The sequence below is a fragment of the Malania oleifera genome, chromosome 6 (assembly GCF_029873635.1).
Source record: "Malania oleifera isolate guangnan ecotype guangnan chromosome 6, ASM2987363v1, whole genome shotgun sequence".
NCBI lineage: Eukaryota > Viridiplantae > Streptophyta > Magnoliopsida > Santalales > Ximeniaceae > Malania > Malania oleifera.
This window is the reverse complement of record NC_080422.1, coordinates 7202724-7230366: the sequence shown is the minus strand read 5'-3', so window position 1 is coordinate 7230366 and position 27643 is coordinate 7202724. Positions and strand designations below refer to the sequence as shown.

General features: G+C 39.4%; 1 protein-coding gene across 5 annotated transcripts; it reads left to right on the top strand.

Moving 5' to 3' along the window:
- Positions 1 to 120: 120 nt before the first annotated feature.
- On the top strand, positions 121 to 27643 carry LOC131158430 (common plant regulatory factor 1-like). Of its 5 annotated transcripts, none has more exons than XM_058113293.1 (14): positions 121 to 382; positions 1857 to 1993; positions 2987 to 3031; positions 3167 to 3271; positions 3438 to 3518; positions 19275 to 19435; positions 19692 to 19743; positions 19865 to 19913; positions 19993 to 20100; positions 20252 to 20436; positions 20816 to 20893; positions 21008 to 21133; positions 23303 to 23368; positions 27234 to 27643. In XM_058113293.1, the coding sequence occupies exons 2-14, from the start codon at positions 1931 to 1933 to the stop codon at positions 27300 to 27302; spliced, it is 1188 nt and encodes a 395-aa protein (XP_057969276.1). In that variant the 5' UTR covers positions 121 to 382; positions 1857 to 1930; the 3' UTR covers positions 27303 to 27643. The 5 variants fall into 5 exon arrangements, with proteins under 5 accessions (XP_057969276.1, XP_057969277.1, XP_057969278.1 ...); XM_058113294.1 differs by having other exon boundaries at positions 564 to 1993; XM_058113295.1 differs by lacking the exon at positions 23303 to 23368.

Genomic DNA, 27643 nt, shown 5'->3' with positions numbered 1-27643 from the left:
AGCTGGGCCACTTCTGGCAACTCTGGAGCCAACACGGCTCAAAAGATGCCACGCTTACAGAAAGTTGGAATCCACAACAAATTAAATCTATAAAAACAGAACCGTGATCCACGCCGTACTGTGGAGGAACACGCGTCGCGTGACGTGGCCGATCTTTTGGCGCCGTTTCACTTTTCGTACTCTCTCTCTCTCTCTCTCTCTCTTCTGCGCACTCTTCTCCACTGATTCCCGAGAAAACAAATTTCAGAGCAGGCGTGCGAGCGAAGGGAGGGTGCGAGAGGGACTGTCGAAATGGAGAAAGCCGTAGGGTTAGGGTTTCTGTGATCATATATTGCGAGTTCTGTGGTGTTTCGAGACGGTTTTTCTCCTTAGTTTGTTGAAGGTATGCTACTATGTTGTATAATGCTTGTTTTTATTGATCTTTGGAGTATTTGAGTAGGTTATTGAATGTGCTACTGGAGGTTGAAAGTGTCCGGATTATGAAGATTTCTGGAGTCCTCGTAAACTGTGTCTTTGATTTTTGTTTTACCTTGATTGTTGTTCTCGGTTTTGTGCGGTTTCAGAACAATGTGGGACCAATTGCGTGAGCCAAGTTGCTTTTACGAGCGTCGAGAGGTCGAAATGAAACTTCTTCAGAGCTTCGTAGCATTCAATAAATACATTTTTTCTGAAGCAATGATGAACTTCAAGTTGATTTTTAAAGGTGGTGGTCCTGGAGGATGAAAAATCCATTAGTCTTCTTAAAAAAAATTCCAATGGACGCAAAAGAATAGATGGCTGCAACTCTCAGATACATATGTCTTGTTTAGTGCACGTTGTCCTCATTAACTGATGAACTTCAAGTTGATTTTTAAAGCTTGTGTTTCTATTGTTGAAACTGCATGTAGGTTTAAGCTCCAATATGGTGTTTTGAACTTTAAATTTAAGTATAACAAAACAACCATTACATTAATGGGTTGTGAAAATTTAAAGCCAATACATAAATTCAACTTATACTGTTATTTTGGCTGGACATATCTTGGAAACTCTAGCATTACCACCGTGGAATTATTTCATGCAAGTTATTGGAAGACTTGATCTTATCCCATGCTCCCATTTAGGGCTTCAAAACAAACCAAGCTATCTGAGCTTGGCTCAAGCATTTAGATCCTGTTTGGAGTATTGTTTGTGAACATATGTGCGAAGCTCAATCACACCTTTGAGCTCATGAATTTTTGTGCTCAATCTGAGTGTGATAGTTTTTCTTAGTATGACAATTAACTTTTTCTATATATAAAATTAAGTTTTTCTCAAGCTAGGTTTGAGATTGGTTTGGGTAGAAGCTCTTTTGAGCTTGTCAATGGTATAAATGAGCCAATCTCGGTTTTATTTTTTAATCTGCCTAGTTTCTCAGGCTGAGCTTGAGTGGCCCACTACTCTGCTCAACTCTGTTTTTACTCTGTCTTCGATGAACTTCAACAAACTTCTTCAGTTAATTGTAACGTTAAAGATATGGAAAAAATATTTAAAGTATAGATGTGAAATAACTGTGTTTGAATTAAGGTGGCTGCTTTTGGAAATTTAATCCAAACCTACTCTATATTTATGGAGTTGATTTTTGTTTGAATGTGATTGCTTATCTATTTCAGCAGGTAAACTTGTTTTTCATTTGGGAACTCTATCTCAATGACGTGTCTTCTGTTAGTGAGGCCACTGACTTAGGAGCCTAAATGTGTTTGGCAGGCTCACCCATAGAAGAACTCTATGTAGGATCATGTAGCCCACATCTTTTTTTACTTGCGGCTAGAACTCAAATGTTTATTCTAGGTTTGCTTGGTTCCACTGATGCTGATCCAGTCTTTTCATCGCTTTCAAAGGAAAAAGGGAGAAAACAGAATACCTAACATTTTGATCCGGCATTGGCTCCCTGGCTGATGACTCATTTTGGAACATGACCATGGGCAAAAGTGAAGACAAGACTATTAAATCTGAGAAAGGATCTCCAACCAGAAAGGTTTGCTGTTCCCCACTTGTTCCGTGTGTTGCAGTATATGTAAAGTACCAACTTTCCTAATATATTACATATTCAAAGGGCCTTAGATCAATGGTAAGGTTGCTCCGTTTTTGACCAATTGGTCACAGGTTCAAGTCCGAGGAAACAACCTCTCTGCTTACGAGCAGGGGTAAGGCTGCATACACTATGACGGTCCTCCCCTTACCCTTGAAATTGGGGAGCCTGGTAGTCCAGAGGCCCACTTTGGTGTCCACTTCTTTTATTCCCAAAATATCCCCGTAAAACAGTAATTAAATAGAAAAATTATTGGCAAATAAGAAAATGCTACGTATCTAATATCTATACCTACTTATATCTATGACATAAATTTTCATAACTAACTCATAATTTGTTCATAAATACCCGTGGTTTTTTATTTGTTGTCCAGTTTTTAACATCTTATAATATTTTTGTTTAATTTAGAAAAAAAAAAAAAATTATAGAAATAGACAAAAATAAAAAATGAATTAATTTTTTGAAACATATTACGCATAAATCACAGTTGTCCAGTGGCTCATAATTTATAATGGGAATTAGCATAACCTTGGGTTTGTAATAGATGACTTAACAATATGTAGATCCAGCACATAAAATAAGAAACATTATATATGTGGAGCAATATATATGAGATAGTTTGTGAGACACTTTACGAAACAAAATTATATTTATGATGCTGACACGATGGTCATTAGTTGTAGAATACAATTACAGAATTTTTATTTTCAAACTTTCCAGATGAACGGTTAGAAAGTCACATCTTCAATAATTTTAGAGTGCCATTTGCTCTTTATTAATCACTGCACAATGTATTGTCATATAACATGCTCTGGAGTGTAGGCCCTGAATTTGGTTCATGGATGTTGTTTTGGAGAGAGAGTTCCTTTTTATTTTTTTTTTCCTGTCTGGTTAAGTTTTCAAGATTAATTCCTAAACTTGGCCAGTCTGTGTTTGTAGGAACATATCAACATCCACATCTATCCTGACTGGGCAGCAGTTCAGGTTTTTTCTTTTCATATTACACCATCCATTCTTTTTTGAGCATTATTACAATTTGTGCCTTTCAATCTTCAGAATAATTGTATATTCAATTCCATGAAATTTTTTTATGATTCAACCAATCTACTGTATCTTTAGGCATGTTATGGTCCTGGAATCCCTTTACCACCACCAACCCAGAATTTCAATCCTGTAGTCCCGGCTGGTCAAGTTCCTCACCCGTATGCGTGGGCAGCACCTCAGGTATTTGTTATTTATTTTAAAGATCCATTGGTGTCATCTGCTTTCCCATTTTTTCCCTCTTTCTTCTTGCAACTCTATGGGCCTGAGTGCCTGACTAGGAGCCATATTACCAATTAGAGTATATAATAGTATAATAGACTTATTCTTTGACATATCACTGCCTCAGCCACTGATGCAACCCTATGGTGTGCCCTACACAACAATCTACTCGCATGGAGGTCTTTATGCTCATTCTGCATTTCTTCCTGTAAGTCTATGCTTTTGAAACCTTTGTGGGTGGTTGTAGACTTGTAAATGATAATCTGTTATAAAGATCACTTCTTGCAAAATGATATTAATATTGATGAAACTTTTTCTTCATCACTTAGATCATGTGATGTCTATGTGGGTTGCTATTTGATTACAAATTTACAACTGGAAATCACTCATCTCAAACCCCATGGCATATATGAAATGATAACAACATGTTGCCAGTGTTGAAATCCCGAGTATCCTTGACAATATTGAGTAAATTAGCAAAGTGAGTAAATGTAGAAAATTGTGTATTATTCTGTAGGGAGATTGTTTCCTTGTTTAGAGTCTTTGTTTGTATTATATATTGTAAGATTGGGATGTACATATTTAAAAATAATTTAAGAAATATTGAAATTGAATTCCGCTCACTTGGTATCAGAGCTAGGGTTTCTCAACCTTAGCTAACGATGGCTAGTAGCACCAGTAGAGGGTCGACCTCTTCTGGAAAACCCGACGGGGATTCGGAGGCTACATCTGCTGGGGGTTTGAATGGGCTGGACAATACGGCCTTTCCACTCTTAGTGGAGAAATTGAACGGAAAAAACTTCCGCGAATGGGCTCAATCTATAAAATTGGTGATTGAAGGAAAAGGGAAACTGGGTTACCTTACCGGCGAACAGAGGAGACCAGACCCTACCGATTCTGTCGCCTTGCAAAAATGGAGGTCCAAAAACTCCATGGTCACGACTTGGCTTGTCAACTTGATGAAGCCGGCGATCGGAAAAATCTACCTGTTCTTGCCTACGGCGAAGGATGTCTGGGACGCCGTTCGTGAAACCTACTCTGATGTCGAGAGTTATTTGCAAATCTTTGAAATCAAAACCAGGTTGTGGCATATGAGGCAAGGTGATAGAGATGTCATGGAGTATTTCATGGAGATGACCCATCTTTGGCAGAAGCTCGATCTGAGCATCGAAGAGGAATGGGAGTGCTCCGGCGACAGCACACGATACAGGAGGAGGCTCGAAAACGAACGGGTCTTCGAATTCTTGGCTGGCCTCGATTGAGATCTGGACGATGTGCGGGGACCAATCCTCGGCCGGTGACCTCTGCCTTTAACCCAAGAAGTATTCGCCGAGGTAAGGAGGGAGGAGAGCAGGAGACGAGTGATGATGAGGCCCTAAGGAGATCATATCGGGCCAGACCTGTCCGTCCAAAATCTGAGTACAAATGGGAATGGGCCGAATCCCAATGGGCCTGACGTCTCGGCCCTTATATCAAAAGGCCCTGCAGGATTTGGGCAAAGATCACAAAAAGGTAAAATATGGTGCGAGCACTTTCGAAAGCCAGGTCATTCAAAAGATACCTGCTGGGAGATTCATGGAAAACCTGCAAATTGGAAGCCGAGACAATATCAAAAAAATCGTGGGTATAGGCTACTATTGACAGTTCAACTGAAAAATCACAAGGTGAAAAAACCAATAATACCACTCCAAGTGGTGTATTCAGTCCTGAGCAGTTGGATTAGCTATATAAAATGTTTTCCTCAATTCAAACATCAGGTCAGTCTTCCACTAGTTCTCTAGCTCACTGAGGTAATTTTTTGTCAGCCCTAAATACTATATCCCATTACACTTCACCATGGATAATTGACTCGGGTGCATTTGATCATATGACTGACTCCTATCAATTGTTCTCATTCTATTCACCATATACTGGAAATCTGAAGGTAAAAATTGCAGATGGATCTCTATCACCTGTTGCTGGCAAAGGAAGTATTCGCATATCTGATTCTATAACTTTTAAAATTTGTCCTACATGTTCCTAAGCTATCTTGCAACTTGTTATCCATTAGCCAGTTGACAAAAGATTCCAATTGCTCTGCTAAATTTGTTTTATCTCATTGTGTTTTCCAGGACCTATCATCGGGGAAGATGATTGGCAATGTTAAGATGTGTGAGAGACTCTACTACTTTAAGGAGGCAAATACGAGTGAACAATGTAATACTGCAATTTGTGATTCTGCATCTATTTCTAGAGATAGGGAACTTTTGTTATGGCATTCTAGGATGGGTCACCCAAATTTTCAATATTTAAGAGGTTTATTTCCTTCTATTTGTTTAAATAAAATGTCTTTTGATTTTCAATGTGAAGTTTGTGAGCTTGCAAAACACCAGCGTAATTCTTTCCCAAAATCCGCATACAAACCATCCCACCCATTCACTATGATTCATAGTGATTTGTGGGGGACCCTCACGCTCCCCCAATCGTACTCATACAAATGGTTTGTTACCTTTATTGATGATCATACTTGTATTTGTTGGGTCTACTTGTTGAAAGATAAAACTGAAGTCCGGTCTATTTTTGTTAGTTTTCACTCCATGATTCAAACACAATTTCAAACTCGCATTCAAATTCTACGCACTGATAATGGTGTAGAATATTTTAATGATATTCTAGGAAATTATCTTCAAGAAAGTGGAATTGTACATCAGAGTTCTTGTGTGGATACCCCTCAACAAAATGTGATCGCTGAACGAAAAAACAGACATATACTTGAAGTAGCTCGGGCATTGATGTTCACTACAAATATGAAGAACTATTTTTGGGGTGATGCTATCTTAACAGCTACACATCTCATTAATCGAATGCCGAGTCGAGTTCTTTCCTTTATAACTCATCTCCAGAAATTCCAGGAATATTTTCCTACTCTCGACTCCACTCCAGTCTTCCTCTGAAAATCTTTGGATGTACTGCATTTGTTCATGTACATGCTCACAATCGAGATAAATTGGAACCTCGTGTCGTTAAATTTGTCTTTATTGGTTACTCTCCTACCCAGAAAGGCTACAAATGTTATGACCTAGTCTCCAAAAAAATGTTTGTTAGTCTTGATGTCACTTTTTTTGAAACCACTCCTTATTTCCAGAAGCCCTCTCTTCAGGGGGGGAAGTGTAGTGAAGATCGGTTCTTTGATTTCTTTGCTACTAAATCTGTGCCATCTAATGAGTCTCCCATTGCTTCATTCCTTGACCCATCTATTGCGTCTCCCATTGCATGTTCTGACCTACAATATACAAATGATCACTCAAACTCAGGGTGAGATGTAGAAAAACAAAAGGAAATACTAGTTTACTCTAGAAAGCCAAAAACAAAGCACAGGGAGAATCTCATACCTGAGGCGCCAAAAGAGTTGGAACCGATGATAGCTCTGAGCAACCATGAGTTGACGCTCAGTCCTGATCAGGTAATCAATGATCATGAGCTTTCTTCTGATAAGTCTACACCTAATGACATAAATTTACCCATTGCAATCAGAAAACAAACTAGGTCATGTACTCTATATCCTTGGTCAAAATACATGTCCTATAAAACTCTATCTACAGGGTATCGTACTTTTACCTCTAACCTTGACAGGATTAAAATTCCAAAAGATATTTAGGAAGCTTTGGAAAGTCCTGAATGGAGGGAAGCCGTTGTGGAAGAAATGTGGGCTCTCGAAAAAATTGAAACTTGGAATGTTATGAACCTGTCAAGTGGAAAGAAACCAGTTGGCTGCAAATGAGTTTTCATAGTGAAATATAGAGTTGATGGGACAGTTGAACGATATAAAGCCAGACTCGTTGCAAAAGAATTTTCACAGACTTACGACATTGACTACATGGAGACATTTGCACCAGTGGCAAAACTAAACACAGTTCGGGTACTCCTGTCTTTAGCAGCTAACTTAGATTGGCCATTACAACAACTAAACATTAAGAATGCATTTCTAAATGGTGAGCTAGAAGAAGAAGTCTACATGACTATACCACCAGGATTCAATAAGAAAGGTGAAGAAAATAGAGTATGCAAACTCAAGAAGTCCTTGTATGGATTCAAGCAATCCCCCAGAGCATGGTTTGACAAATTTGCAAAGGTAATTAAAAATTAGGGATATCGACAAGGGCAATCAGATCACACTATGTTCTTCAAACAGTCTAAAAATGGTAAGAAAACAATTCTAATAGTATATGTTGATGATATATTCTAACTGGAGATAGTATAGTGGAGATGGAAAGATTAAAGAAAGTCCTAGCTGCTAAATTTGAAGTTAAAGACCTGGGACAAATGTGATACTTCTTGGGAATGGAAATTGCTAGATCAAAGAAACGTATCAGTGTCTCCTAGCGAAAGTATATCCTTGATCTTCTAACCGAAACTGGCATGCTTGGATGCAAATCTAGTGAAACCCTGATTGAAGCAGTAAAGAGGGTCGAAGAATGTGGAATACCAATTGAAAGAGAAAGGTATCAGAGATTATTTGGTAAACTAATTTACTTATCGCACACTAGACCCGACATAACATTTGCGGTAAGTGTTGTAAGTCAACACATGCATTCACCGAAAAAGACTCATCTAGATGCTGTGTATAAGATCCTCAGATACCTCAAGGGTTCTTTAGGCAAGGGACTCTTTTTAAAAAAATGTGAAAGCAAGGAAGTGGAAATCTTCACAGATGCGGATTGGGCAGGATCGGCAGAAGATAGAAGGTCAACCACTGGATATTGCACCTTTGTATGGGGAAATTTGGTAACGTAGAGGAGCAAAAAACAAAATGTGGTGGCTCGAAGTAGCCCTGAAGCTAAATTCAGAGTAGTTGCACAAGGGATATGTGAAGGACTATGGTTATGGAAACTCTTGGAAGAGCTACAAGTTTCGGTGAAATTTCCTATCAAACTCTATTGTGACAACAAAGCAGTCATCAGTATCTCTCTCAATCCAGTTCAACATGATAGGACTAAACATGTGGAAGTGGACCAACATTTTATCAAAGAGAAGGTTGAAGAAGGAATCATCTGTATGACTTGTGTACCTACCAAGGAACAAACTGCAGATATCTTTACTAAAGGGTTAGCATGACAGAATTTTGACGATTTCATTGGCAAGTTGGATATGATTAATATCTATGATCCAACTTGAGGGGGAGTGTTGAAATCCCGAGTATCCTTGACAATATTGAGTAAATTAGGAAAGTGAGTAAATGTAGAAAATTGTGTATTATTTTGTAGGGAGATTGTTTCCTTGTTTAGAGTCTTTGTTTGTATTATATATTGTAAGATTGGGATGTACATATTTAAAAAGAATTCAAGAAATATTGAAATTGAATTCCGCTCACAACCAAACTTAATATTCCAGACACTTAGACCACTTAAAATGATTAACATGCAATTAATGTGGGGTACCAAGTTACACCCCCTTTTTGCAGTAATGAGAAATCAAATTTTATCGTACGTCATGTAGTTTAGTTTGGATTATAAAAGCATGAATTGAATAAAGAGTGTTTTTGGCCTTTTGTCGCCTTATCTAGGGAGGTATCCATTCATAAAGGTAATGGCTTCCTGAATAGATTTGTACCATTGTTTGGGTTCCTAGTAGTAGTAATTACTACATTTGACCCTCATTTTTGATAGGGAAAATTGAAAGTGTCGACAAAAGGGTGCCAAGCTCATATACAGCTGCACCAAAAAGCAAGGATTACAATTCAGAAAAGCCAAATGGAGACGTGAGGTCTGGTATAAAGTTTCTAGAACTTCGAAAGGATAGAGTATTCACATTGACATATTTTTTTCTAGAGAAACCACTCCACTCCTTCAAAAGCCCTTCTCTTCCTTCATGTTCAAATGTTCCAAAACAGGCAGAGTCCCATCTTCCACACATTTCTAGCTTCTGATTACAGTCCCTTAGCTTTCAGTTGAGAAGGAAAGAAGGATTATTTAGTTGCATCCGCTAAGAAATCTTAAGCTATTGCCAGATCAGGCTCCAATTTTTTGAGCTAAAGTGCCATGCAGCAAAAAATGTGGTTAGCATTTCCCTAGACTCTTCACACAGAAAGCACCTATTAGCTAGTATCACCCCTAATGCTTCTAAGAGCATTCCCAGTCACATTCCTGCTGTGAACCTCAGAACTAGATTTTGCATGTTTTGAATTTTGCAAATTGAAGTAGTTTTTTAGCCCACCTGATTATGATCGGGTTGGGAAATCCCAATTTGAACGTTGTTAAATTTGGAGAAAAGATAATTTTTCTCTATTGATTCTCATATATTACAAGGATTACAAGGGTATATATATACATGAGAGAATTGAAAAAATGGAAAGTGTATATTTTTCTAAGATGGAAAGTATATATATTTCTCTAATACTCCCCCTCAAGTTGGAGCATGAAGATCCGTAATGCCCAACTTGTATGATAAGTCTTGGAAATGTTCACGACCCAAAGCTTTGGTGAAGATATCGACAAACTGACTGTGGGTAGGAATATGCTTAGTGAAAAAGAGGCCAGCCCGTAACTTTTCATGAACAATATGACAATCGACTTCTATATGTTTTGTACGTTTGTGGAAAATTGGATTCTGGGCACTGTGAAGAGCCGCTTGGTTGTCACAATATAAGAGCATAGGTTGAGAATGCGGTACTCCAAGATCATTTAAAAGAGTATTGAGTCATGTAAGTTCACAAGTAGTGGGAGCAAGTGCACGGTACTCAGCTTCGGCGGAGGAGCGAGACACTGTAGCTTCTTTCTTAGTGCGCTAGGAAATCGGACTAGTGCCCCACTGAATGAAAAAACCAGTGGTGGAGCGGTGAGTGAGGGGACAATTAGCCCAATCCGAATCAGAATAGGCTGAGACTTGAAGAGTGTTGGCAGTAGGAAAAAATAAGCCTTGTCCTGGAGAAGTCTTAATGTTTTGAAGAACACGTACAACAACATCATAATATGGTCGTCTAGGTTGGTGCATAAATTGACTGAGAATGTTGACCGGAAATACAATGTCGGGACGAGTGATGGTGAGATATATCAAACGTCCAACGAGTCGCCGAAACGAGCTTGGATCGGAGAGAAGATCACCATCAATATTATTGGGCTTGAGATTTTGTTCCATGAGAAAGTGGGCAGGACAATTACTAAGATGACTGCTATCAGTGAGGATGTCAAGAGCATATTTTCATTGATTAAGAAATATGCTAGTGGGAGAGCGAGCAACTACGAGGCCAAGGAAATATTTCAATTTGCCAAGATCCTTTAGTTTGGATTTCTGAGCAAGCATGACTTTGAAAGTGCTAATATCAGAGAGATCATTACTTGTCATGAGAATGTCATTAACATAAACAAGTATGAGAGTAAAAAACTGACCTCGAGAATGGGTGAAAAGAGAATGATCGGCCTGAGATTGGATGAAACCTGTAGCAAGTAAAACAGAAGATAATTTAGAGAACCATTTGCGAGAGGCTTGCTTAAGACCATAAAGGGATTTTTGAAGATGACAAACACAAGTCTCCCCCTGTTTGCAATAACCTGGTCGAGGGAGCATATAAACCTCCTCATAGAGGTCACCATGGAGAAAAGCGTTGTTAACGTCCAATTGAAGGAGATGCCAATTCTGAGCTGCAGCCACTGCAAGAACACACCTAACAGTAACGAGTTTAGCAACAAGAGTAAAAGTGTCATGATAATCCAAACCTTCTACCTGAGTGTAGCTCTTGGCCACCAAGCGAGCTTTCTGTTGCTTTATGGATCCATCGGCTTGAAGTTTTGTTTTGAACACCCATTTACAGTCAATTGGTTTTTTTCCAGGTGGAAGGTGTTGAAGAATCCATGTATTATTGGTTTCTAAGGTTTGGATTTCAGAAGCCATGGCATCATGCCAATGTGGATGCAGCACAACCTGAGAATAAGAGGTGGGTTTGGGATGTTGGGATTGACAGAAAGAAAAGCCAAATGTTGATTAGAGAAATGATGATAAGATAAAAAAGAGGAGAGACAATGAATCGTACCTGAGGAACATCTTGAAACTTGTGAAGCCATGGAGGACTTTGGTAAAGTAGGGCAGATATAATCAGCCAAGTAAGAGGGATGTGTGACAGCTCGTTTGGGCCGTGAAGAGGTGGGTGGAGGGGGTGATGGGGAAGGGGGTGAGGGTGGGGGTGTTGGGGAGGAGACCAAGGGAGAAGGAGTGAGAGATGAGGGGCTAGGGTTAGGTGTGGTTGGTGGAGGAGGTAAAGTGTAAGAAGGATGTATAACAGGAATAAGAAGAAGAAGGATTGGAGAAGATGTAGGAGTTGGAGAGATGAGATAATAGGGAAAAACATTTTCTTCAAAAGTGACATCACGGGAGATGAAATTTTTTTTGTTTTCAAGATCGTAGACATGATAAGCCTTATGATGAGCAGGATAACCTAAGAAAATACATCGAAAAGCACGAGAAGAGAATTTATCGCGATGTTGACGAGCAGTTTGGGCATAACACAAGCACCCAAACACTCGCAAGTGTGTATATGACGGTGGTTTCTGAAAAAGAAGTTCATAAGGGGACTTATGATTGAGACTGGGTGGAGGAGTGCAGTTAATTAAATAAGTGGCTGTGAAAATGCATTCACCCGAAAAAGATATGGGAAGAATAGCTTGAAAACGTAAACACCGAGCCACATTAAGAAGATGACAATATTTATGCTCGGCAACACCATTCTGTTGAGGTGAATCCACACATGTGCGTTTATGAAAAATGTCTTGATCATGGAAAAAGGTTTGAAGTGGAGTGAATAGAAATTCTCGACATTTATTAGTGCGCATGTGCTTAAGGCAAGTGAACGTATCAGATTTCATGCGCATAAGATAGACCCATGTAGCATGCGAGTAGTCATCCACGATTGTTAAAAAATAATGTGCACCAGAAAGTGAAGCTGTAGAATAACCACCCCATGTATCACAAAAAATCCGATTAAAACAAAAGTTGCTCTTATTTGTGTTCAAAGAAAAAGGTAAATGAGTGTGCTTTGCTCTAGCACAAACATCACAAGGCAAATGAGAAGAAGAAATATTTAAAGTTTTTAGAATATATGAAATAGAAATGTGACCAAGACGTCGGTGATAAAGAGCAGTGACAGAAACACGCAGAGAGTGGAAAATTGAGGCGGAGGGAGGTTTACAGTGGTAAAGCCCATCCCGTACTTCACACGTTTCAATCAGCCTCCTCGTTGATAGGTCCTGAAAGACACAAAAGGTAGGAAAAAATACAGCAACACAATTGAGATCGGTGGTAAGTTTGCTGATGACAATAAATTAAATTTAAATGAAGGCACATAAAGAACATTAGAAAGAGAGAAATTAGAAGAAAACCGCATAGTGTCGGTATGAGTTACAAGAACAATGTCACCATTGGGAAGCTTAATGGGGGCATGGTGGATTAAGAAGTTGAATATTATCAAGAGAAGACAAATTTGAAGTCATATGATCGGAGGCACCCGAATCAACAATCCATTCAGTATTAGAAAGAGAAGCAGAATGGCAAGAGGCAAGGTTACCAGCAAAATTGGTAGAGTTGGTGTGGTTGGTGTTCAAGAGCGATAAAAGATCCAAGAGTTGACGGTATTGTTTGTTGGTGAGACCAAGGATAGCAATTTCAGAAGAGGTTGAAGAATTTGTGACAATATTTGTAGCCATTGAAGAATCAGATGCTTCTATAACGTCAGATCAGTTTAGATGAATCAAACTGCTGAATCGAGTCAAACCTGATCTTTGCAATGACCAAAAATATAAACCTTCGATTTGATAATCTTCGAGTTTAATCAGAGAAGCCGAAGGTGCCGTTGGAGTGCCGCATGGGAGCCTTTTCCAGGTGGAGATGCGGAGAAACAGAGAGGCTGTGAGCTTGAGGATTTGCTGTTGGAAATTTATTAGAAGACAAGAATGGTGCCGGAGTCGGAGCAACAAGCAGAGATGTCGTCGGAGAAGGCAACTCGAGACTGCTGTGAGGGTCGAAGACGACGACGGCTGAAACAAGAGATGATTGGAGACGCTAAGATGAGTCGGAGATACTGGAGAGACGAGAGCTAGAAAACAGAGATCCACAGTCGAATGCCGAAGAGCTAAGAGACGATGATAACCGGAGAAGAACCAGAGAGTGATGAAGATGACAGGTGGGACTGAGAGCTGACAACGAACCGAACGTGAACGTCAGAGATGCACCAGTCGAAGACGGGAGAACCTGAATAGAGAGATGTGAGGACGGACTGAGATGCGGAGAGTTGCTGAAGAAGACAAACGGAGTTGAAACGAGAGAGAGCCAAGAGAGAACTGCGTGCCCGTGAGTTGTCGGAAAATCAAGAAGCTGCTGAGACGACGCCGGAGATTGAGAGAGCTTAGGGGGGGGGGTTGCCGTTGAGAACTGAGCACGAACAGATGCCGGAGAATGATGAACAGAGGTGAGCCGCAATCGGGTTCAGAGAGAGAGGAGAGCGTATGCTGGTGACTAAGACGAGCCGGAAACTGGAGAAAACGGGAGATTTGCAAACAATGGAGACGACACTGGAGCTGCAACTGAGACTAGCGGAGGAGACTGACTAAGATTAGAGGTCTGATCGGATCGCATCGGCAGAAACGACAGCCGAGCAGAAGAAGGCCAACGAACTAAGATGAGAGGCTTGATCAGATCGCAACGGCAGAAACGGAAGCCGAGTAGAAGAAGGCTGATGGCGGCAGCGGCAAAAAAAGAAAAAATAGGTTAAGAAACCCTAGGCTCTGATACCACGTTAGAGAGCTCATCCTTAAAACTTAGGTGTTAAGGAGAGAGTTAAGAGGATCTTATACTGACTTTGGAACTGCTCACAGAGACGATGTGGGACTGAACAGATATTAATACTCCCCCTCGAGCCCATGGGGGAAATGAGGCGACGAGAAGCCCGGCCCATGGAGGAGTTAAGCAGCCCAAGACCTAGCTTTGATGCCATGTTAAATTTGGAGAAAAGATAATTTTTCTTTATTGATTCTCGTATATTACAAGGATTACAAGGGTATATATATACATGAGAGAATTGAAAAAATGGAAAGTGTATATTTTTCTAAAATGGAAAGTATATATTTCTCTAATAAACCTAAACATATTGAGGGAAACTATTATCCAGCGTAATAATGGCGTACATAGAAAAGCTGATGTCTGGGCTCTTCATCTTTAGATTCAAGACATAGTGGAGCTTCATCATTCCTTCTTTCAATCTCTGTATTTGTTAGGGTGTGGCTCGTAATGGAGTAGGCAGCCGCACCAACCCAGCTGCGTTCGTTGACGTTGGAGACCGGCGGCCACCTACCCTACCGACCATGTTGAAATTCAGCCACCTACTATTGACTTCCACCTCCATCCATGTATATATAAATATGTGTGGTGAGTTGCAAAGTGTGCTGCAGTAGTTGTGAGTGCAGAGTTGCGCGAATGTGTGTTGAGAGAGAGAGAGAGAGCAGGTGCTCCTCCCCCTCCTTGTAATTCTCTCAGTTTATAGTTAAATTGTGTGTGCTCCGTGGATGTAGGTCAGGTTGGATCGAACCACATAAATCTGGGTGAAATTAGGAATAGCTTCCCAAGAGGGGGGGTGAATTGGATTCTAATTTCAATTTCTTTTAATTCCTTTTAAGATACCTTAAACTTCCTTTATTTCTTTTAACCAATTCTTGACTTATTTGTTTAATTCTTTAATCAATCAAGAACTTAGTTCTTTTATCCAATCAATAACACAATTAAACAACCAATCAATTAAACAATATCTTCAAGCCAAACAATCAATTTATTTTCCAAGTACAAGTTAAACAACAAACAACCAAACCAAGATATAAAGTATTCAGTACTTATTTAATATAAAAACTCAAAATAGTTGTTTGTTGATATTAGCCAAATTTGAACCAAGCCCTGTAGTGAATGAGAATTTATGCTTGCTGATGTAAAGCCCTGTATAAATGAATCAAACCACTCTTTCCCAAATATTTGGAACTCAAATAAACTCTTGGCAAATTTATCTTTGGGATGTTAACCAAGTAACGTACTCTCGTAAGGTTTTCGCAAGATATGGTGTAACAAACGTACTCCCTTTCGGTTTCCGCAACTCAAATCAAAATTGGACTCTAAGTTTATTTGATTTCCAAATATGCGTAGTATGTATAATTTAGATATTTAAAACATCCACGCAGTTGTATATAAACTGAAAATAAAGAATAGGGAAAGAGAGAGTGAGACGGGGATTTTTACGAGGTTCGGCTTATACCCAACCTACGTCCTCGCCTTTGGCAAAACACCAAAGGATTCACTAAACTTGTTCTGTTGACGGGTGGAACAAACCTTTACAACACTCCTTGGTTAAGGCTAGAGCCCGCCTTCTCCAAACGATATCCCCTCGTCCGGTCACTCCTTAACTAGGCTAGAGCTCGCCTCTCTAAGCAATATCTCCTTGCTTAGCCAACGATCCAAACAACCCTTGGAATCGTCAATCTACAAGAAATAATTCAAATAGATACGTACAAATAATGCTCACACAAAGAGCTGATTAGTACACTTTAGAAACTAATATACTCCAAAATCAAAATATAAAAAGAATGAAGTAAGAAGCTCTATGTGAATATCACCGGATTACTTCTCTTTGATGAGGATCAAGAACTTAAATCGTATGCTTCAGAGAAGTTGTAAAAACTCAGAGATTTATCAGAAATTTCGCAGCAATTCAGAACTTAGAAACAAAATAGCAAGAGCTTTAAGTGAAAGATATCTTGAAGGAATTTTCAATGCTTGGTCTCTTTTGATTCTCATAAACCATGTATATATAGGCTTCAAAAACACTTTCATTCGCGCTCCTCAAGTTTCCTTGGAGTGCCCTCAAAGTTTCTAAAAATATTAGGGTGCAAGTCAATCAAATTTGAAAAAGAGAGATTTAAAAAATCTGCCCGTTGCCATACTTCGGTTGCCTGAAGTCCAACCTTAGTAGCCTGAGGTTCAGGAGGCTATAGACACAGGGTTAGGCGCCTAAAGGTACATTGCCTGCTTAATTTTCTTTAGCAAAAATCTTCGGTTGCCTGGGTAGTACACAACTACTTTCCTTCTTTCTTTTTCAAAGAAATTTGGTTTCTTTGCTTTCTTACTCTTGAAAAATATTTTCTTGGGATATTAAAATAAAATCTCAAAGTTTATATTTATCCCCTAATGAGCTTCAATTTATTCATAATGACATTTTTAACTTTGAAGTACTTACATGAAGATTTCCTAACAAAATAAGCATTTCTTGTTCTTTGAAACTTCATGATTCTCTTGAAGCTTTGAGTTCATTCCATCTTCAGATGTCTTTGAGCTTCCCTTTTTGATCTCTTCAAGATATATCACATACTTTTAAGTTGCCTGAAAAACATCATTACTTGAACACACAATGTCATCAAACATTTTCTTCATTTGTTATCATCAAAACAAGAGATTAAGCCTTGTAAGGCCAACACTGGGGTTGCATTGTGGTTGTGTATTTTTCTAGTGTGCGATTGTTGCTCATAGATCCACCCCCAATAGTACTGTGTGTGCATGATCACATAGCAGTTGCGTTATTCTCTTCCTTGAGCATTGACTATAACACCCTGCAATTATATCCTCTGTTGAAGCAACATGTTAAAATGCACATTGTGATAAAATTCTCCAAATTTCAAACTTCTAGATTATGCTTGGTTTACTCATCTGATGTAGAAGAATAAGAATAAGAATATCCTTAAAAATGCTATGAGATCATGTGTGAGGTTGGTTCTATGGATCATTTTCAGCCATTCAATGTGGTTTAGAGCAATATCCTAAAAAATTGAGGTGTCACCATGTATTCTAGGTCTATTCCCTTTTCTCCCATGACCTTCAATACTGACTAAATCACTATGCCTAACATTTTAGCGCCCATCACTTATCTGGCCCACATTGCAATTGTTCGAACCATTTTAGTGCCATTCCCTTATCCTATCTTCTATAGGTGCTATGCCTACATACCCCAGATGTGTTCATCCCTTAATTTATGTGTAAGAATTACTCTGCTCATCCACATTAGCATTCTCATTTGTGCGCATTTACTTTTTAGATATGTTGTTTTTTAGTTGACCAACATTCTGATTTATGACATAGTTGGTCTTATGGCTGTCGTATGCAACTTTCCTTTAAATTTTAAAGGTATTCTACAATCGCACAACACGTTTGAAACTGTTGGTGTGTGTCCAGTCCTACATAGTCTCTGTGAGCAGTTCCAAAGCCAGTATAAGATCCTCTTAGCTCTCTCTCCTTAATACCTAGGTTTTGAGGATGAGCTCTCTAACTTGGTATTAGAGCTGGGTCTTGGGCTGCTTGGCTCCTCCGTGGGTTGGACTCCTCGCCTCATTTTCCCCCATGGGCTCTCCTTGCCTCATTTTCCCCCATGGGCTTGAGGGGGAGTTTTGGTGTGCATCCAATTCCACATCGCGTCTGTGAGCAATTCCAAAGTTAGTATAAGATCCTCTTAGCTCTCTCTCCTTAATACCTAGGTTTTGAGGATGAGCTTTCTAACTTGGTATCAGAGCTCTGGTTAACAGGAGGTCTTGGGTTCTAGTCTTGTCGCCCGTGTCTATTCTATGGTGTTATTTATTATTTGTTTATCTCTCCACGTGTTGTCGGGCTGCATGTGCGGGGGAGTGTTAAAGCTTGATATACATTGTTGGCCCACATCGCCTCAACGCCTTGAGGCTTACGCCTCGCCTCGTGGAGGGTAAAACGCCTTGCTTTTTAAAACACTTCTCAAAATAGACCCTTCATTCATACTTTAATTGGAAATTTTCTAAATTCTTGAACTACAGTCCTCACAACGGTTATTACCCTACGATATATATAACATCTATATACCTACTATTTACTCCCTTCTTTTCTAGAAGCCACCATAAGAATTTCACTAGGTGAAGTGAGTGCCATGTGCTGGTGTTTCTTCTTTTTGTAAACTTTTCTATTTTTCTAAACTTTTAGTAATTTATCCTTGAGGAATAAAATCAAAATGATCTTGGGATGCCATCTGGTCTAACAATGAGTATTTCGGAAAAAAATTAAGTGAATGCATTTAATTTTAAATTATAGTAAAATTACTGAATCATGTGGATTGATTCCACTACTGTACCATTTGCTTCTTTGTCCTCTCTCTCTCTCTCTCTCTCACACACACACACAAGCACTACCTTTTCTGCGGTCTTGGATCTAGGGGTGGTGATTCTGATGTCTCCATTCATCCCCCCAAATAAAAGTTGAAATTTAGTTTGGGTCAGCCACTGCAGGTGTGTAATCCCCTTGTGGGTTGGTGCATGCTTGCAGTGGGTTCCTGAATCCCTCATCATCCAGCTGATGATTAAGTTCCAAACCTAGAACATCTAGTTTTTATTGCTGGTGATTAAGTCCCAAACCTAGAATATCTAATATTTGTTTGGGACAGATTTCAGTTAAAAGTGGTTTGTAGTATTTTAGGCAGCCTTCAACAGCTTGGTTAGTAAATTGCATGCTTCGTGCTTGTAGTTGAAATTTCCTTTTAACTGATTTTAGGTGGAAAATTGGTGGTTGAAGCTTCCTCCAAAGTGGAAGTTGGATCAAAGATTACTTCTCAAACAAAATTTTGCATGTTAGTGTAGAAGTAAACTTTCTAGCGTGAATTCACTTTTTCTTCAAAGCTGTCCAAAACAAGCCATTATTATGTTAGTACATCTGCACATTGCATATATTTAGAGCTCACATCCCTATGATTATGGAACCTTGTCCATGTTTATGTGAAGAATTACTAATGAATTTTCTACAGTTTCACTTCAATCTGTCTGAATACCATGTGATATCATCTAGAGAAATACTTCATTCCTGGAGGCTGGAGGAAAGATAGGAAGCAGTTGTTATTTCTGCTGTATGTGGCAGTTTTAGAGGGAACATGGATCTTATAGTAGTGATCATGATGCAGGGTGCAACTCCATCAAGCCCAGATGTCCCTTCCAAATCGCCTGAAAAAATGGATCAGCACCTAGCAAAGAAATTGAAAAGCATGGACAGGCCTGCAGTTCCAGTTTGCAATGATTGTGCCAAGGTTGATGCTGGTGCGTCAGTCCATATGGCAACATTGAGGTATGTTGACGAAGACATTATTTGTCTTATATTTTTCTTTGGGATCATTGTGTCATTTCCAGAAGATGGTGAATGAATTGTATACATGCATCACACTCTTAATGCATAATTTGAAGTTGTGTGCCATCCAATTGTTTTCATTCAATATATTCCCACTATATATAATAAGAATATTAGTAGTAGTGTAGTATTCTGACAGTGGTTTCTCTGAACATGACTAAAGCGAGCTTCTGATTCTGGATTTGAACTCATGCAGTGAGGAACAAAGCGTTGATGGTTCCAGCGATGGCAGTAATGGAGACGTTGGTGTAGGAATTCTATGTTGTGGTGTCTGCTTTGTTTCTTTGTTTTTGTCTGTTAAATTTTTTGAGTATGGGATTCAGAGGCATGCAGTTACTAGTAATATGTGCTGTGGTCATTTTCTTTTAGGTGCAGCAAACACTGAGGACTAGTGGTTCCAAGGGCATGTTATCCACCGGTAATGATTGGTTTCTTTCTTTTAAAATATATATTATACTTTGACCTAAAATTTATGTAGTGTTGCATGACTTGTGCAGCACAATTGAGTTCAATGTGGAAGGAAACATTGCCTACAGCATCCAATTTTTTTGAAATAATAATGCTTACTCCTCACGTTTCCTATATTTCTTTCCAATTTTCGTTTGGTAAGGTATAATACATTTTTAATTTTTGGGTGGAGTATCATGAAGGGGGAAAAGGGAATAGGGATTGTTGGACTTGTTTCTGGTATAGTTGGAAAAAACTTGATGGCATCCGTATCCTGAGTATTTGTTTGCTCAATTATTTGTACAACAGGCAGTGACACACAACTGGGCTGTGCCGTTCCTGAAGGGCAAAGAATTGCAACCTATGATATTGCTGTGGTTTCTGCCAGTGTCTCAGAAAAATCAGTCAGACCTTCAAACTGTGGCACAGCTATGAGTGCATCTCATGTTGGTTCCAATGCTGGTGCAGAGTTGCCTTCTGCTGCCTGGGTGCAGGTGCAGTATTTTAACTGTTTTTTGTAACTTTGTGCTGAAGAGGCTATTATGTAATTCAGCTAGTTCTTATTGCGCTGAGTTGGCCAAGAATGTGCTTGTAGATTTTTGTTCTCTCTTTTTTTTTTCCTTTTTTGTTTTTAATGACTAAGAAAAAGTTGACTTCTGGATTCACTTAATTCAGTTGGGCTGTATCAGATTTGTTGTTTTTCAGGATCATTTAGCGTTGGAAGTGCTGTTTCATTTAAATTTTTTGATTTGTTAGTTATGAGTGCCTGTTGAGTTTGGAAGTTTTGGAATATTGTCATATTTGACAATTGAATAATAATGAATGGAAGTATAATCACATTGATGCTCTTTTCACTGTGGTTTATTTCATCAGGATGAACGGCTGTTGAAACGAGAGAGGAGAAAGCAGGCTAATAGAGATTCTGCTAGGAGGTCTAGGTTGAGGAAGCAGGTATAAAATAGTACTGTTGTTTCTTAAAAGTTTTCCATGGCATTTAGTTTGTTTGAGCATTTTGCCTCGGTCAATGAGCTAGTTTATCCCTGTATTTCATGTTCTTTCTTCCAGGCTGAAAATGAGGCACTGATGGTGAATTATGAATCCCTGAATGCGGAGAACATGGCCCTCAAGTCTGAAATTAAGCAACTAACAGAAGATTCAGAAAAATTGAGGCTAGATAATGCAGCATTAAAGGTTCTCTCTCTCTCTCTCTCTCTCAGTACACATGCATGTCTACAAAATCTGTTTCTCTGTTTTTTCCCTTTTGTCGCAATGTTCTTATAATTGAGAATGAACCCCTCTCCATCTCAAATTCCATGCAATAACGTGTTTCTATATATTGTACAATTGATGCTTTGGCGCTTGAGCTAGTGCTGTGTTAGATACCATCTCTTCAGCCCTTGGATGGTTTGGTGGCTATTGTTAGGATTGGGCAGGGTGGGAGGTGAAGAAAGTGAGGGTGATTGTCCAAAGTCAAAGACTGTATGTGAGTTCGTGTTAATAATACTATAATTGGGCAAAGAGAGTGAGATGGCGACAGAAACATCAAAAGAGGTGGTCTATTGCCAACTCTATCAGTTGAAGAAGTTGGTTCTATGTCTGGGACCTTTTAGATAAGGTGGGTGTGATGTTGCTTATCCTTGGAAGGAAGGAAATCAGACTTGGCATGTCCATGAAAATTTGCATGGCAAAGAAGTGTTAGAATCTCAATCCCAAGTATCTTTGTAAATAATATACAAATTAGGAAAGTGGGTAATTATGGGGGATTTGATATTATTCAGTAGGAAATTGTTTCCTTGTTTAGAATAGGTAATCGTATTATATATTGGATTGTACATATGAACAAAATAATGAAGAAAATATTTTCAATCGTTTCTTCTTTCATGGTATCAGAGCTAGGTTTTCTTAAACCTAGCTAAACGATGGCTAACAACAGAGGCTCTACCCCCTCTGCAAACATCACCGGTGACTCAGAGGCTACGTTCGGTGGGGTTCGAATGGGCTGGCTAACACAATCTTTCCACTCTCATTGGAAAAACTAAACGGAAAAAATTTCCGTGAATGGGCTCAGTCCATGAAATTGGTGATTGAGGGAAAAGGGAAGCTGGGTTATCTTACTGGTGAGCGGAGGAAACCAGGCCCTTCCAACGTTGTAGCCTTGCAAAGATGGAGGTCCGAAAACTCCATGGTCACAGCTTGGCTCATCAACTCGATGCAACCATCAATCGGAAAAATTTACTTGTCCTTGCCAATGTCGAAGGAAGTCTAGGAAGTCGTACGTGAGACATACTCTGATGTCAAAAGCTACTCACAAATCTTCGACATCAAGACCCGATTGTGGCAGATGAGGCAAGGAGAGAGAGGTGTTACCGAGTATTTCATGGAGATGACTCATCTATGGCAGGAGCTCGATTTGAGCATCGACGAGGAGTGGGAGTGCTCCGGCGATAGCATGCGATACCGAAGGAGGCTAGAAAACGAGAGGGTCTTCGAGTTTCTTACTGGCCTGAATCGAGAGCTCGACGACGCGAGGGGACGGATCCTTGCCGGTGACCTCTCCCTTCAACCCGAGAAGTCTGCGCAGAGGTCAGGAGGGAAGAGAACAGGAGGCGTGTGATGCTGCGGCCTCAAAATGAACCCGCTGGGCTGGACCTTCCCGTACCTATATCTGCCCAAAAATTAGATGGGCTCATTGGACACGTTGGGCCGGATGCCTCGGCTCTTGTATCAAAAGGCCCAGGGGGACCTAGTCAACGACCGCAAAGAGGAAAATTTTGGTGCGAACATTGCCGAAAAACAGGTCATTCAAAAAATACCTGCTGGGAGATTCATGGAAAACCGGCAGATTGGAAACCGAGACAATACCAAAAAAATCGTGGGTACTAGGCCAGCATTGACGGATCAACTGAAAGATCTCAAGGAGAGAACAACAATACCCCGTCTAGCAGTGCATTCAGTCCTGAACAGTTGGATAAGTTATATAAGATAATTTCATCAATGCAAACATCGGGTCAGTCTTCCTTTGGTTCCTTGGCTCACCGAGGTAATTATCTGTCAGTTTTAAATACCACATCTTGTTACAAATCTCCATGGATAATTGATTCGGGTGCATCCGATCATATGACTGGGTCTTATCAATATTTTTCATCCTACTCACCATATGCCGGGAATTTGAGGGTAAAAATTGCAGATGGCTCTCTCTCACCAGTTGTTGGAAACGGAAGTATTCGCATATCTGATTCCTTAACTTTACAATCGGTCTTACATGTCCCCAATTTATCTTGCAATCTGTTATCTAAATGTCAGTTAACAAAAGACTCGAATTATTCTGCTAAATTTGTTTCCTCTCATTGTGTTTTTCAGGACCTATCATCGGGGAAGACGATTGGCACTGCTAAAGCGTATGAGGGACTCTACTACTTTGAGGAGGCAAGTTTGAGTGAACTATGTAATACTGCAATTTGTGATTCTGCATCTACTAGAAATAGTGAACTTTTGTTATGGCATTCACGGATGGGTCATCCCAAATTTTCAATATTTAAAACGTTTGTTTTCTTCTCTTTGTTTAAATAAAATGGCTTCTGAGTTTCAATGTGAAGTATCTGAGCTTGCTAAACATTGTCGTACGTCTTTTCCATCGTCCATATACAAATCATCTCGCCCATTTGCTATGTTTCACAGTGATGTATGGGGTCCTCACGTTCCCTAAATTGCACCAATACAAAATGGTTTGTGACCTTTATGAATGACCATACTCGTCTTTGTTGGGTCTACTTACTGAAAGACAAAATTGAAGTCCGCTCCATTTTCATCAATTTTCATACCATGATTCATACATACTGATAATGATACGGAATATTTTAATACCATCCTGGGAACTTATCTTCAAGATAATGGGATTGTTCATCAAAGTTCTTGTGTGGATACCCCTCAACAAAATGGGGTTGCTGAACGAAAAAATAGACATATACTTGAAGTTGCCCAGGCGTTAATGTTTACTACCCACTTGAAACATTATTTTTGGGGTGATGCCATCTTAACAACCACACATGTCATTAATTGAATGCCAAGTCGGGTACTCTCATTTGTCATCCCTCTTCAGAAATTTCAGGAACACTTTCCTACCTCTCGACTCCCTTCCAGTCTCCCACTAAAAATTTTTGGTTGTACTGCTTTTGTTCATGTCCATGCACACCATTGCGATAAATTGGATCCTCGTGCCATTAAATGTGCATTCCGTTGGTTTTTCACCTACCCGGAAAGGCTACAAATACTATGATCCGGTCTCAAAACGATTGTTCGTTAGTCTTGATGTCACCTTCTTTGAAACCACTCCTTATTTCCCAAAGCCCTCTCTTCAGGGGGAGAAATGGAGTGAAGATCGGTTCTTTGATCTTTTTACTACTAAATCTGCGGTTACTCCAGTTACTTCATTCCCTGACCCATCTATTGAGCCTTCCATTGCATTACTTCCCAACTTGCCAAACACAACTGAACACTTACCCTCAGGGGGAGATGCAGGAGAGCAAAACAACGTAGACATATTGGTTTACTCAAGAAAGCCGAAAACAAAGGAGAGGGAGAATCTTATACCTGAGGCACCAAGAGCATTGGAACCGGTGATGGCTCCGAATAACCATGAGCCCTTGCCTTATCCCGATCTGGTAATTGAGTCTTCCTCTGATAATCCTGCACCTGATGATATCAACTTACCTATTGCAATCAAAAAATAAACCAGGTCATGTACTCAATACCCTTTGTCGAAATATATGTCTTATAAAAGTTTGTCTACAGGATATCGTGCATTTGTCTCTAACCTTGATAGGATGAAAATGTCAAAAAACATTCAGGAAGCTCTAGAAATACCAGAATGGAGAGAGGCAGTCATGGAAGAAATGCGAGCCCTAGAAAAAAATGGAACTTGGAAGTTAACAGATCTACTGAAAGGGAAGAAGCCAGTGGGTTGTAAATGGGTCTTCACAGTGAAATATAAATCTGATGAAACAGTTGAAAGATATAAAACCAGACTTGTTGCAAAAGGCTTTACACAGACCTACGACATTGACTATACTGAGACATTTGCACCAGTGGCAAATTTAAATACAGTTCAGGTTCTCTTGTCCCTGGCAGCCAATTTAGATTGGCCACTACAATAGCTTAATATTAAAAATGCTTTCTTAAATGGAGAATTAGAAGAGAAAGTTTACATGACTATACCATTAGGATTCAGTAGAACAGGTGAAGAAAACAGAGTGTGTAAACTGAAGAAATCGTTATATGGCCTCAAACAATCTCTTAGAGCGTGGTTCGATAGATTCGCAAAGGTACTACAGAATCAAGGGTATCGGCAAGGGCAATCAGACCATACGCTATTCTTCCAACTGTATGAAGGAGGTAAGAGAACAATTCTAATAGTATATGTTGATGATATAATCCTTACTGGTGATGATACTGTAGAAATGGAGAGATTGAAGAAGGTTCTGGCTACTGAATTTGAAGTTAAAGACTTGGGACAGATGCGGTATTTTTTGGGCATGGAAGTGGCAAGAACGAAAAAGGGAATTAGTGTCTCTCAGCAAAAGTATGTTACCGACCTCCTAGTTGAAACTGACATGCTAGGATGCAAACCCAGCGAAACCCCGATAGAAACAGTAAAGAGGGTTGAAGATTGTGGAAAACCAGTAGAAAAAGAGAGGTATCAGAGATTGGTTGGCAAGCTGATCTACCTATCACATACTAGACCAGATATTGCATTTGCAGTCAGTGTAGTAAGTCAACACATGCATTCATTAAAGGAAGTTCACTTAGATGCTGTATACAAGATCCTTAGATATCTCAAGGGATCCCCGGGAAGAGGACTCTTCTTTAAGAAATGTGAAAGCAAGGAAGTAGAGATCTTTACAGATGCAGATTGGACAGGATCAGTAGAAGATAGAAGGTCCACCACAGGATATTGTACATTCGTCTGGGTAAATCTCGTAACTTGGAGAAGCAAAAAACAGAATGTGGTGGCTCGTAGTAGTGCTGAAGCTGAATTTAGGGCAGTCGCCCAAGTCGCTCAAGGGATATGTGAAGGATTGTGGTTACGAAAACTATTGGAGGAATTACGGGTAGCGGTGAACTTTCCTATCAAACTCTACAGTGACAATAAGGCAGCTATCAGCATCTCTCTTAATCCAGTTCAACATGACAGGACTAAACATGTGGAGATAGACAGACACTTCATCAAAGAAAAAATTGAAGAAGGAATTATATGTATGACTTATGTACCAACCAAGGAACAAACTGCAGATATTCTCATTAAAGGGTTGGGACGACAGAGCTTTGATGATCTTATTAGCAAGTTGGAGATGATTAATATTTATGATCCAACTTGAGGGGGAGTGTTAGAATGTCAATCCCAAGTATCTTTGTAAATAATATACAAATTAGGAAAGTGGGTAATTATGGGGGATTTGATATTATTCAGTATGAAATTGTTTCCTTGTTTAGAATAGGTAATCGTATTATATATTTGATTGTACATATGAACAAAATAATGAAGAAAATATTTTCAATCGTTTCTTCTTTCAAGAAGAATTAGCCACAAATGAGGCACTTCAATGACTAGTTATATTAAGGTACAGGCTTTGAAATTGGGATTTCTTATCAAGTGCTCATAATTTTATTGTATTTCTTCCCCCCTTTAAGAGCATGGCCTGCCCTTTCCTAACCTGTGTTTCTTTCCTTCTCACCCAATAAAATTTTGATCTTGTCTTAACAAAACTCTTACCGTGCATTTGGGAGCATGGAATTATACTCTTACCCTGTATAAAAATGTAGTGAGTTTCTACCAGATCCACACAAATCTAAATCCTAGTCCTGAAATTCATGCTCCCAAACACCACCTTAGTACAGTTAATATGTTTTTTGTTTTGGAGTTGAATATGTCAATATCAAGTATATGTGTAGAAAACCCAAAAAAGAGTCGTTCTTTGGATTCATCATACCTCTTCGATGATTTATGTTCTTGATGCTTACATACACGCGCACATCCTCAACTCAGCTCAAGTTTTCAGAAGTCAGGGTTTCATTGCTTTGGTTCATAGTGGTGTACACTGTCCAACAAATTTTTGCCAACCAACAAAGCAGGTTTGGCTATACTATAGTTTTTTGAACTGGTGGGATATTGAAAATTATGATGGTGGATCTGAATGGGCATGCTGGGAGCTTGGGATATTCTTGCCTCTTCTCATCCTAAGCATGGATTTGTAATCATTTAAAAACTAAAGCTAACGTGTCTTTGTTTTTGCAGGATAAGCTAAATAATGCAGAATTAGAACACTCAGGAGAAGTGGTTTCAGACCGGGTTGAGCCAAGTTAACCCCCTACCTAACAGTTCTGAGAATTTTGTAACCTTAAATTACTCGGACTCGGTTAGCATGATCATGCAAAGGGACCAAGCTCCTTCGGTTCTTGGATTCAACTCGAGCTTTCTGGTTGATACTTTTGCTGCTTGCTTATCAGAAACCAAGGGAGTTGGTATTATATGTACAATCCAGCAAACCACTAGATTTTCATTTTGTTTGCTCAGAGTTTGATGGTAGCAAGGGCAAATTGTGCAGAGGGCATTTATAATATATTTTTTTTCTTTTTTTAAAAAAACCTTTTATTGTTTGCAATGTTGATTACAAGGAATTAATTTTCAATTTGCCTTGGGTTTCT